Consider the following 13,675-nt stretch of genomic DNA (forward strand, 5'->3'; position numbering starts at 1 on the left):
CATCATACAAGATACAGTTATCCTCCAGCGGTGGGACTGGTTCATGCTTCATGTGTATTTCTGCTGTAGACATCAAGGCGGAAGAATAACCAGTCTCGATTATCCAACAAAAAAGATTCCATTGGGCGTAAAAGGCGAAATAGAGGTAGGCATCGCATGACATCCGTGATGACACCTTCAAATAACTTGTCCTCGGGTTTACCCAAGAAAATAACTTGTTCATTACACGTGTTAGGTGTAAAAAGTGTGTTGTGGCAAAAGAAATGGTTTCAATCCTCTTTCGATGTATGTTGTTTAACCTCAGCCTTTTAACCCTTGTCACTTCACTCTTTTATCTTCTTTCAGTTATGCAGGGTAAACTTGTGATAAACACGTGGTGCATTCCGCGTCAATTAAAGCTACAAAACCCTTTCCATTTACATCAGAAAGCTCTACCAAAAGCAGAATCGATTGTTCGATTCCGACTACATGTATATCATGAGCACGTGTTTTTGATTCACGATGAAATAGTGCTGATAACGGATGTTCGTGAAAAGGTGAGCGTATCTTGCCCTTTGCCCCACCGTCGGCACACATAGGAGAGGTTTTGGTTTCGTTTGGTTTGTTGTTTAACGCCGCACTCAGCAATATTCCAGCTATATGACGGCGGTCTGTAAAAAATCGAGTCTGGACCAGACCAATCCAGTGATTGACAACATGAGCATCGATCCACGCAATTGGGACCGATGACAGGCAACAACAACAAGTCACCAAACCTGACCACAACCCCCCCCCCCCCCCCCCCCCCCCGTGCCTGACCACCCGATTCCGTTAGTTGGTTCCTACGACAAGCATAGTCGCCTTTTACGGCAAGCATGGGTTGCTGAAGACCTACTCTACCCCGAATCTTCACGGGCCTATAGTAAAGGTCAAAATAGGGACTTGCATCGGACATCATTTTGGTCACTGATGCAAATGCACGTCAAATGTTCACCTGCCAAATGTATATTTGTTGTTTAACGCAGCACTCAGCAATAGTCCAGTTATATGACGACGGTCTGTAAATAGTCGAATCTGGACCAGACAATCCAGTGATTGACATCATGTGCAGCAATCCAAGCCATTGGGATACGACGGCATGCAAGATCAAACCAAATCAGCGAGCCTGACCACCCGATTCCGTTAGTTGCTTCCTACGACAAGTATAGTCGCCTCTTACGGTAAGCATGGGTTGCTGAAGACCTATTCTCTACCTGTATCTTTTCGGGTCGAGTTCGAAATGCCAATAGTGGGAATGGTTAAGTTAACCATTGTGCGATGCTATTTTTAGTTTAAATGATTTAGATAAGATTGCATAACGTTGTAAAGTAACTATGTTTTACATAATCTGTTTGTATCTACCTGAGAAATCGTCAGACGGAGCCGTGGCTGCAATGGACCAATGAACAATTTGGAAAAACAATCAGGGCTATAAATACGACACTCAATACCATTTCGTGTGTTTCGGGAATAAGGATTAACCTGTAGTCATGACCACGTACTGTCTCATCGCATTCCTTGTTGCGGCAGGTGAGTTGGGACAGTGGGGAGATAAGCCATTGACAAAGACAGTGTCATACTTCAGTTTTGAGAAGAATGTTCACTTTCAGTGAGGTCATCTTTTGTTTGACAAATTTTGAAAATATTGAAAAGGTTCATGAGTCATATTTCTTGCTATTGGGAAATTTGCTTCGAATAATGGCAAACATACATGGGCATCGGATGTCAGAGCATTATTATTTTATTTTGTTTTTTTTCCTGTTTAAATTGTCCAAGCTGTTGGGGATAACTCATTGGTTCTACCTTTAAACAAAGACTCGTTGATATTATCGTTCAAGGTTGTTCGGAAAATATTAGATCTAAATTTCTTTCACATTTTGCCTCCATTACATCTGTGTCTAAACCTGGGTAGTATTTAATATTAAATAACAAATTCCTTCTGCGGGCGAGTTGTAAATTTAGAATCTCTGTCCATTGTTTAAAAATAAAAGATATTAGGAAAAACAAAGACTATTCCAAGTTTATTTGTACATGTTGTTAATATGGGTGTATTGAAGACGGGTTTCAAGCCTTGTTAATCTGCCATGCCCTTGCTTCCCAAAGAAAGAAATGTTTTTCACGTTTAGAAAATACTTACGTAAATCACCAAGTGATGTACAATTTATTTAACTTAAAATATATAAATACTATTAAGTCGTTTATCAAACACATTTTCAATAATATTTCTAAGCGTTGTTCACTTAGCAAATGCCCTGTGAGTTACGTGACTGCAACTTTATTGTGTTTATTCACTAGTACTCAGGACCACAAGCCTGAAATACTGAATAAACACGTCTGTTTGTCTGTTTAGCACGAAAACGCGTCTCAAAAGAAAACAGCTGAGTTTGAAAATTCGTATCGCACTCAGTCACGTAATGTCGCCAACAATATATAAGAAAAAGAAGAAGAATCATGTCAGACAATAGATCCCACCACCCTCACTCTTCCCACAATCGCTTATATTTACCAATCATAATGGGATCACGTGGTTTGATTAACGTGGAGGCTCTTCATGACAGAATTGTATTGTGCACTTTGGCACACATTTATTTGTCTGATGATCCTCTTGTGAAGCATGTGAAGACTCATAATGAAAACAAGGCATTCCACAGTTTTCTTAACGAGCCAGGTACGCGGGACATAATCTCAATGTCAGTATTGATTTTGTTGATGGTTCTGTACTGCTGGACGGTACAGAAATGAGTGTCAACCAAGCGAAGTGTCATATCAAATCGGCCCAGACTATCTGAACGACTACTGCATCGAGTTTATGTGCAGTGAGTTGAGAAGATCAGCAACCCAGCAGTGTCCTTCTCTTGGATGAAGTCGGCTAGCCTGAAAAGTGAAACAGAAGGCTTTCTGTTTGGTGCTCAGGACCAGTCACCGCCCCTTCGAAACCGCCAATGTGTGATTTCGTTTCCAAATGTAAATGTAGATTATGCAATGAATGTAATGAGACACAACACATTGTCAGGTCATGCACACAAACACAGTATCTTAATCGACAAGATGGAAAGGCTCGATCATTTTTTACCGTCTTCGCCATGTTTGTGGTTTAGTCACAGAGGTCCATCTATGGTACGGCCCGGAATATGTAGAGGGCATCATGGATAATAATAAATACAAAATTCTTTGGAATAGGCCCGTTTACAGCCTCATACCTATCCAGGCTAACAAACCCGATCTTGTCGTTTCTGATTCATCCAAAAAAATCATTTATAGCATTGAATTTCGGTCCCTCTCGGCACTAATGTGTCAAGATTCAGGAAAAACATGGCAAATATGGGGACCTCGTTGTCACGCTTACATCCCAAGTACCAAGTTGTCCGACTCCCCATTGTTCTCGGTGCCTTAGGTTTGGTACCTCCCAATCTGTTGACTGACATTTGGAAAGAAAAGGCGATTGTAAATTTCCGACTGTATCATGATCATGTGTTTATGAATGACTATCAAATAGTGATGTTACCAGGTGTTTGCGAAAAGGTGAGCATATCATGGTATATAGGCGTAGGCATTGCTGAAACTATAGCATCAGTTTGAAGATAATTTCGCAGGTACATGCAGTTCCTTTGTTGAACATGTGCTTAAGTAGACGAAGCGTCGGGGTGGTTCTTTGAAGCAAAAATAAATGAAGGGTTTCAACGTAGCGGATCAGATTAAAAGAAATCATTTCTTTCCATCGGCAGCCCGCGTCTGTCTACATTTAGGTGTTAGTTTTCAAACCTTAGTGAGATGCATTAAAATACATGGGAAAATTTGAACCCGGTATCTGCGTGTAAAATTGACACTTCAACTACAAAGTAACCGCTTATCTAGTTATAGTTATACATGTATGATGTGACATAAATAAGTGCAAAACACTAAACAATAACCAATGTGGTGTGTTATTTACAATTTGTAATAAAGATATAGTGTCCAGGAGGTCACTTGAATTATTTTTAGGGCCTCGGTTCTGCATCCACTGAAACTCATTTTATTACATCTGTGGCGTCTTCTGTTCGGCAAACAGAATAAGATGAGACTGTGATTACAGAGTCTTCCAGTCCCTGATAGTCACGTTGTGTTCACTTCATGGAGTTGAGAAGTACAGTAAGATGTGGACTGATCCGCTGACCTATGTAATAACTGTTAGCGCTATTAGCATAAAACATGAACGCAGAAATTTGGAAATTCTCTTCCTGTTTATGGCGGTTCTACAAGAATTTTCATATATACTTTGAAAACAGAAATAGGGTTGCTCTTCTTAGTTAGTTTTTTTTAATTTCAAATCTGGATCTTACTATTTTCACATCTTGCTTCTCAACTCAAAGTGTCTGGTGTTACTCGATGAAATATACTGTCAACATTATAAACAATGCTTGGAATCACTTTTATTTTGTTTGGGTTTAACTTTTTCATAATATAAAAACCTTTTATAGAATACTTGAAACTTTAACTTGCACGGAAACATCCATTAAATGCTCCAAAGTGGTATACAAGCCTGAAATGCATGATACGATCAACTGATGTGGCTTCATCAGGGTAAGAAAATACTCAACTGATGACACTATGTTATTTTCAGTGTCAGCCGCGCCCTCAACGTGGGACATTAACGCTGCTGGTTGCGGCAGTAACTACGTCGGCTACAAGTACCCAGAACGCTACATTGTAGGTGGGCAAGAGGCTGCTAGACACGCTTACCCATGGATGGTGAGTGTTTGAATTGTCAAACATTTAGCTAGAAGTTGGTCTCTTCCGCTCAATGGTTTTCCTTTCACTGTGCCACAAAGAAGAATAAAGAAACAAACTGCGAAATGTGGCTTATTGATGACCTACCAAATATGTACGTATGTCTCGGAGTGTTAACAAAATGGCTCTAATATGATAGGCCCAATGCTAACAGATCCAGGCGCCGATAAGAGGCATAATCCTGGACAGCTAGTTGCAGCGCCTTAGACCACTGCAAATGAATCAAGTAAATGAGTGAGTTGGGTTTAACGCTGCAGTATTCCAGTTATACCGGCGTGTCATCGGAAATCCCAAATCGATGCAAGGGTTAAACCTGCGAGCACGATAATGGTGCTGACAAACCGAGAAACGCAATCGTGGTGAACAGGGATTCGAACCCACCATCAAAGATTTCTGGCGTGCCCAGAGGATGTAACTCTGCACTTCGAGTGGCGGTGTCGTTGACGACTGGGCCACCCGTCACCCGCAAAAGGATCAAGAAGACGTTTTGGTAATCAGCGCTGTGTTTCCTTTCTAGGTCGCCATGTACTACCGTGGATCCTTCAGATGTGGAGGTAGTCTGATCCAGGGAAGTAGCAGCAGAAGCTACGTCCTCACAGCAGCCCATTGCACAGTGTAAGGAGATGTGACAAGTTTAGGACGGATATTGAAATGTATATAAAAGAAATCCGTGCATGTGTAAATGGACATTGCAAAGTTGGGGGTGTAAGGGTTAGTTGGGCTGGGCTGGTATGTCCTGAGCTGATTGTGTGTTTATTCAGGGTATTATAGGTGCACGTTTAGCGTAGTGGGTGTCGGGGTGTCTTACATGTATGTAGGGGTGTCTAACGGGTGTACATGGAATGTTACAGGTGAGATGGGAGTGAGTTACATATCAAAAGGAATGTTACAAGTGGGAGAGGGCCGGTTAAATGTGTATAGGGGTACATGTACATCTGAATGTGACTGGAAAATGTATCTCTGAAGTATGCATGGGATGCAAGAGGGCCATTGTGATGCTGATATCAAATACATTGTTAATTGGGGATTAAGCTGTTTCAGTATTGTTGCCGTGGAAACCAACAGGGACTTTTACTGAAATGGTGAAAGACTTTCGTGACATTCTCCATGCAAAGTTTCAGCTTCAGTGCTCATGTGGTTTCGAAAAGGCAGGACCAGATGAGCTCAACCTGACCCAGAAAAACCCTCTGAATATGCTTGCAGGAACACCAACGCCAACCAATGGGAAATGCGTCTTGGGCGCCATGACCTTTCTGCCACTGAGAGCAGCACAAGGCAGCACATCGGTGTAGATCAGGTCATCAACAACCCGTCCTACAGCTCCAGCACGTTAAACTGGGACATTGCCCTGCTGCGGTTGGCCTCCAACCCCACAGTGAACAACTACGTGAGGCCTGGATGTTTCCCGATTGGTGACATAAGTCCTGGGGAAAATTCCTTCGTCAGCGGCTGGGGCGCCCTCACTGAGGGTATGTTATTCATTCAACATTTCTGACAAACTAATGTTATGGATGAAGGTGCACCATCTGATCATGTTTGCAGGTGCAGATATTATTTGTAATGTACAGGCGGTTCACTAACCCAATGTTTACGTTATGTACAGGCGGTTCACTAACCCATTGTCTACGTTATGTACAGGCGGTTCATTAACCCATTGTCTACGTTATGTACAGGCGGTTCACTAACCCATTGTCTACGTTATGTACAGGCGGTTCATTCACCCATTGTCTACGTTATGTACAGGCGGTTCACTAACCCATTGTCTACGTTATGTACAGGCGGTTCATTAACTCATTGTCTACGTTATGTACAGGCGGTTCACTTACACATCGTCTACGTTATGTATAGGCGGTTCACTAACCCATTGTCTACGTTATGTACAGGCGGTTCACTAACCATTGTCTACGTTATGTACAGGCGGTTCATTAACTCATTGTCTACGTTATGTACAGGCGGTTCACTAACCCATTGTCTACGTTATGTACAGGCGGTTCACTAACCATTGTCTACGTTATGTACAGGCGGTTCACTAACCATTGTCTACGTTATGTACAGGCGGTTCACTAACCCATTGTCTACGTTATGTACAGGCGGTTCACTAACTCATTGTCTACGTTATGTACAGGCGGTTCACTAACCCATTGTCTACGTTATGTACAGGCGGTTCATTAACCCATTGTCTACGTTATGTACAGGCGGTTCACTAACCCATTGTCTACGTTATGTACAGGCGGTTCACTAACCCATTGTCTACGTTGTGTACAGGTGGTTCATCCCCAGACACGCTTCAGGTTGTGAATAAGCCTATTCTCACCCACCAGACCTGCAGAGACCAACTGGGTTCTAACAACTACTTCGACAGCAACATGCTTTGTGCCGGTTTTGATGCAGGCGGTGCTGATGCCTGCCAGGTAACATCTGGAATCCGCACCCGAAGGACATGTCTTCTCATGAGCCTAGATGCGTGTGAGACGTGGAATAATGTCACCAGTGACATACTGTAACGATCTGTGTAGACTGCTCATTATTCTTTAGTAGGCCTCAAAGTGAGATCGACCATTCTGCTAACCTAATATGACTTCGTAACCGGTGACAAAAGACACCATAACTAATAGTATGACCATGTTGATCAGTTCTTGAACAACAGCATAGTGGATATTTAACATCAATGTTGATATTATATCGAATAATAACAATGTGAGTGTTAAACAGTTCTTGAACAATGGTAGTATAAGTGTAAATTAGCAGGGTGTGTCAGGGTGTGTGTGTGTGTCAGGGTGTATATGTGTGTTTTAGCAGTTCTTGAACAATAGTAATGTATTCGATAACAGTTCTCTCAACAAAGGCACTGTTATAACAATGTGGGTTTTTAACTGTTCGTGAACAATAGTAATGGGGGTGTTTGACAGTATCCCCATCAATAGCAGAGGTGTATTCAAAGTTCTCGAACAATAGCAGTGTTCTTGGACAATAACAGTGAAGATGTTCACCTGGGTCCATTTCCAGAAAGCAACCTTGGCGATAAAGCTATCATAAGTATATTTAAAGGGGCTAGAATCGTCTTCGCGCTTAGGTCGCTTTATGGAACGGAGCCCAGTCATTTAACATGGATCAAATGAAAGTCTCTGGTATGTCCAACGTAAATAAACGTATGTCTCTGTACTTTACTTATTCTGGCGAGTTCTCTGACATGATAAGCTACCAGCTAGACAATAATCTTTGGCGATATTTGAAATCGCAATTACGTTTGAAACCTATTTTGTACATATATTCCCAAAACAAGACGGTACATATACACTGCCTGCTTTTTTTCGACAGGGAGACAGTGGTGGACCTCTGATGGCAGTCCGTGGCGGAAGAGTTGAGATTGTCGGTGAGTGAGCCATGCATCGATACGTATCTTTACGCTATATGAAATTATGAAATTTCTTGAGCACTAATCCAAGCACTGCCGCTGAAGAATAGAGTGACGCTTATTCGAAAGGGTAATTTTAAAGCAGAATAAAAGGGAAACCTTAAACGTTCTGAGGGACCATTCGATATTCGGGGTTGAGGGTATGTGTGTAGGGGGGTAGAGTGAGGGGGAATGTTAGGGATTTTGTATGGAGACAAGATATGTTGTAAGCTGCAGCTCCAAATGCAATTACATATCCTGTATCCTGAATATCGCATGGCTGGGCCCTAAACAGGAAAAGGTGCATGCCTTAACCAAATGTCATTGTTTCTTAACTCTCATGTTTGTTGGATTTGTTTTACATGCAACTACTGACCGTTTCAATCAATACCACGTACGTGTGCATGCAATCTGGTCGTGATGAACCTGAACAATTCCCTTATAATTTCCAGGAATCGTAAGCTGGGGATTCGGATGCGCCAGACCCGAGCGTCCAGGTGTCTATAGCAACTCGGTCAGGTCCAAGAGCTGGGTTAGCAGCTACATCAACGGCAACTAGAGCAACACTGTTATCACAGATGATAAAATGTTCACCTCATAATAGTTAGTTTTTATTCTTGTACACGCTCAGGTGTTACACATGTTCACCACTCAGTGTATAAGTCATCGTATGTGCTATTTGGATATTGAATATGTGAATTTGATTTACTCCATGATCAGCAACATTGCAGCGCTATGATGATAAGTAAAAGTGACAACATCATTTCCACAGCAACTAGCTATCACTGCTGAAAGCAGAGTTGAGTGTACGATTCCGACAATGTCGTGTCATATGTTCATGAATCACTATCAAATAGTGATGATACCAGGTGTTCGCGAAAATGTGGTTTTACTCAAATGTGGATGTAATGAAAATTACTCAAACGGTATGGAACAAGAGTCATATGACGTTCCTTGAAATCTTCGTATAAAGAACATGTTCGATTGTACCTCACAAGTTGTGAAATGTAGACACCAGGTGATGACGCTACGACAGGAAACGCTCGGATCTGGGTTCACCGCGAAAGTTGAGAACCCAACCCTGGTTTGGGACATTATCAGCGAACCAAACTTGCCCACCTTTAACATAATTATGTTTTATTTGGGATTACATTTCATTCAATGTTATTTAGTTATCGAACAAATTCTAGAACTTTTTTAGGTTGAGTCCCGTCCCCATCTTTGCAAACTAATGTAGTGTAAAGTAACTTTTGTAGAAGTGTTCTTCTATGACGCAGATTTGGTTTCTCAAGACGGGCGGATACTAAAAGAAGGAATTTTTCCAAATAGCATAAGGGTGGTTTGCCTAGTTGTAAAAGCGTTCGCTGGTCACGCCGACGACCTAGGTGCGATTCCCGACATGGGTACAAAGTGTGAAGCCCATTTCTGGTGTCCCCCGCGGTGAAATTGCTGGAATATTGCTAAAAGCGGCGTAAAACCATACTCGCTCACTCAGTCAGTTACATAAGGTGATTTAAACAATATGTATTGGCAAAAAAGGAATGGGATTGGTGGACAGGGAAAGCCTATTTGAACACCTCTCCCTACAAGGCCATTTAACAATTAATAAAATTTAACAATACATGAATTTAGACCCAATTTAATTTTTAGACCAAAAAACGAATTGGGGAACAATGGAAAATATTGAGAAATTAGCTTTACTGTTAGTACATTTGAAAATAATTTTTTAATTTGAAGTTAACACGATATACGGCTTTTCCATTGGACGAGAGGTCGGTCACATGACCGCGAAATTGACGTTCATAAGTGTATGAACGACACAATTTGACGTTCATACGTTTTTCACGAGATCGTGTCCTTGAAATGACGTCAACACTGACGGACTACTTCCATATTCCTGGGGAAACCCCTGGGGATTCACAAGCTCCGACGTTCATACAGTTTGGCCCTCACTCTATGAAGGTTTATACTCCAATGAACCCAATTGCACGCATACAAATTCAACGCGTCAGAATAAAATGTTGAGATTTGTTTGTGTGCATTGTTTTCAACATGGAAACCCACGATAGCATATCGTTTTACTGTGTCTAAAACTAAGTGTTCGCTTATTCATTTCCATCAGTATATTTTCAGATGGGGTGATACTATTAGCGAAACCATATACAATACATTTTTATACCTACAATGGGACACAAGGTCGCAGTATATACAATACAAATACAAATACATGAAATGCAGAATCCATAGCTCCTTTATCCAACTGATGTCTTATATCAATTGAAATTAAGAAAAAGCTCAATGATATGATGACAGATGTAAGATATGATGTAACGCTTTGTGTATTGGCCGAGGGACTCAAATAAATAGAGTATGACTTCTTTTAGAAGTACAATACAAAACAGAAGAAGCAGTCACAACCTGGAGCATCAACGCTGACAACTGCGGCGACTGGGGGCACATAGCCCTGTTCACTTCATTGTTAAAGGTGCAGAGTCCACATCACATTCCTATCCACCGGCCGCCTCCGTGGTCTGGTGGATAGAACGTCTGACCGTAGAGAGGAAGGTCGGTGGTTCGATCCCCGGCTGCGTCATACCAAAATACGTTAACAGGTGGTACCTGTTGTTACCCTGGCTAGCGATCGGCATTAAGGGGATAAAACATGGAATGGTCGTGTCAGAGTCAGTATTTGGTGCCGGGTACCCATGTTAAACTGCGGTATGGTATCCCTTAGGACTATATAACTTGCATTAGCCAGGATTCGTTCAAGACCGCCTCCGTGGTCTAGTGGTAGAGCGTCCGCCCAGAGAGCGGAAGGTCCGGGGTTCGATCCCCGGCCGCGTCATACCAAAAGACGTTAAAAGATGGTACTTGTTGTTACCCTGTCTGGCGCTCGGCAATAAGGGGCTAAAACAAGGACTGGTCGGCTCGGAGTCAGTATACTGTGTCTGAGTGGGGTATTCATGTTAAACTGCGGCATGGTATCTCAGTGGGCTAGCACTATAAATCGGCATCAGCCCGGACTAGTACAAGCAGCCACACAAACACACACGTACATTCACGTCGCTATATAAGTGCAATAATCTTGGACGCGACGTTAAACCCAATTTCACCTCACCTCACCGTTCAAGCAGCCACACACACACAAGCATGCATGTCGGTACATAAGAGTAATAATCTTGAACACGACGTTCTCTCCTTAGCACCTGTCCACGGATCCAATGCCATTTTACTGTTAGGTTTCAATTGTTACTGTTTAGTTTTGTTTATCATTTCCATAGTTTCAAAATATGTTAGCAGTAGCTGTAGAGCGGGAGGGCCAAAGAAAAGACCCGGTCTGTTTCTGGCGGATGGCCTTATGATGAACATAAACATGGCTTCACGTTTGGGTGTGTCGTGATCAGATACACGTTAGTGACCCGTGAAGATCCGGGATAGAATAGGTCTTCAGCGACCCATGGTGACTATGCTTGTAAGAGGCGACTAACGGGATTGGGAGGGTCGTGTTCGCTGACTTGGTTGATGGATATCATTGTATCCCAATTGCGTAGAATGATGCTCATGATGTCAATCACTGGATTGTCTGGTCAAGACTCGATTACTTACAGACCGCCGCCATATAGCGAGTATGGCGTTAAACAACAAACAAACAAACATACTCCACTATATGTCCTCTGCAAATTCTAAAAGTTTCGTACAACATATATTTTATTAAAAAGTATGAACTTTACAAAATATTATGGCTATTAAAAAACTCTCATGATGTACATATATTCTGGTTTATTAAACCGTAAAGAGACTAGTATGTTACTCCCACACAATTTAATCAGTTAAATACCAAATATACCAAGTTATTTATGCAAAATCCAGCACATATTTTGATCTCAGCTGCATGTCTTTGATAAGACTGTAATTCCTCCTTTTTTTCTTAATACCTAAAACTTGAACCAGCTTTGAATATTAAAGCCTGTTTCCTGTTTAATGGTTAACATCGCAGTAAGCAATATTCCACCTATATTCTTTATCTAATTGTAATATCTTACTTAAAACTAAATAATTTGCAAATAAAAGAAAATGTTAGCATCAGAGATGTTCAATACTATTGCAACATGAATAAGCGAGCACTGCTGTAATGCCTACAGTAATTTTACTTTTAGCCGCGGGTAGAATAGGAGTTCGAGAATAGGAGCGCCAATATGGAAACCTTCGAGAGGGACACGAGTCTACATTCGGCTTGTCCCAGAATGGGACGATTTGGTCAAGAAAGTGTCGAAACAAATTTTCGATTTACTCATGTGGTCCATTGTGTAAAGCCCATTCTAAGTATATCCTGTCGAAATACGATTTCGATTTACCAACACAGTTACAATGTGTAAAGTCCATTCTTAGTATCACCTTCCGAAACAAGTTTTCGATTTACCCACGTGGTACGATGTGTAAAGCCCATTCTAAGTATCCCCCGTCGAAACAAGTTTTCGATTTACCAACAATCTGGGGTGCATTGCAAAGCGCCAACCGCTTGCAAGCGATGTACAGTAATTCGCCTAACAACGGGGCGCTAACTTTCAGCCCCTCCAGCGTACTAATCGCTGACTGAGGTCGCTTCCTTCTCAAACCAAAATGACGGTCATAAATTTCATGAGTTCGTCATCGAGCCTCTTCTATTACGTTCTTCATTAAGGCAAGGCAACAAAGCGGTAGTTGCGCTGCCATTATGGAAGAGTGCGCAAGCGCTTCGAGCTGTTGCAGACCCCGGGATGAGCGATTAGGTTGCTTACTCTAAGCGATTCGTGGCTTGCAACGCGTTCCCTACTGAGACGGGGTACGCCTGTGTTGTATACCATTGCTAATACACCAGGTGATATGGAATCGAACCCTGGTCTATTCAGTAAGGGGCGGACTATTTGATATTTAAGGGGGGCTGTTTTTGTTTTTTTTGTAGAATCCTGTTGCATTTTTCTTCATTTTGAGGGGATGAGATTTTTTTTTTTATTCTGAAAAGAGAGCTGAGATTGTTTTAGAGCACACTTCAAATTCAACCTGAGGAAAGAATGTTACAATTTTCTCAGTGCTCACGAAAATATAATAACTATACAGATGTGAGTTATTTTCAAACAGAACAATGGTAATAGCAGTATAATAAAGCATTTTTATACAATAAAAAACATACGTAAGATCCAGCGACGTAAGAAGGACATTATAGATAGCACTGGGGATTATGGGTCCTGTCCGGAGACGTAGATTATAGACGCCTCAATGCAGTTACCAAGCCAATACTTTCCCCTCTATCACGTTATGATCTTTATGCAAATGCCACTCCATCCAGATACAAAACACAAGTCATTACACCTGATGATGTTTTTGAATGGAGTCGGCTCCCTTTCGGCCTAAAAAGGCTCCTATGGCATTTCAGCAAACCATTTCTGGCACTAAAAGAAATGAATTAGCGTTACATATTAATATATGAAAATGACATCATTATAGTTTCTAAAACGT

General features: G+C 41.7%; 1 protein-coding gene across 1 annotated transcript; it reads left to right on the top strand.

Moving 5' to 3' along the window:
- The first annotated feature begins 1,440 nt into the window (after positions 1-1,440).
- On the top strand, positions 1,441-8,780 carry LOC139469646 (trypsin-1-like). Its single transcript, XM_071251874.1, has 7 exons — positions 1,441-1,548; positions 4,619-4,746; positions 5,303-5,400; positions 5,989-6,254; positions 7,051-7,196; positions 8,104-8,158; positions 8,632-8,780. The coding sequence occupies exons 1-7, from the start codon at positions 1,509-1,511 to the stop codon at positions 8,736-8,738; spliced, it is 840 nt and encodes a 279-aa protein (XP_071107975.1). The 5' UTR covers positions 1,441-1,508; the 3' UTR covers positions 8,739-8,780.
- Positions 8,781-13,675: the final 4,895 nt, after the last annotated feature.

Source organism: Haliotis cracherodii, unplaced genomic scaffold, assembly GCF_022045235.1.
Source record: "Haliotis cracherodii isolate W230 unplaced genomic scaffold, xgHalCrac1.p SCAF_2, whole genome shotgun sequence".
Taxonomy (NCBI): domain Eukaryota; kingdom Metazoa; phylum Mollusca; class Gastropoda; order Lepetellida; family Haliotidae; genus Haliotis; species Haliotis cracherodii.

Bases quoted from the DNA above. Each gene is read 5' to 3' on its own strand.
- LOC139469646 (XM_071251874.1), top strand. From the start codon at position 1,509: ATGACCACGTACTGTCTCATCGCATTCCTTGTTGCGGCAG. The intron at 1,549-4,618 runs GTGAGTTGGGAC...TGTTATTTTCAG, and splicing joins CGCATTCCTTGTTGCGGCAG to TGTCAGCCGCGCCCTCAACG. The intron at 5,401-5,988 runs GTAAGGAGATGT...ATATGCTTGCAG, and splicing joins ACAGCAGCCCATTGCACAGT to GAACACCAACGCCAACCAAT.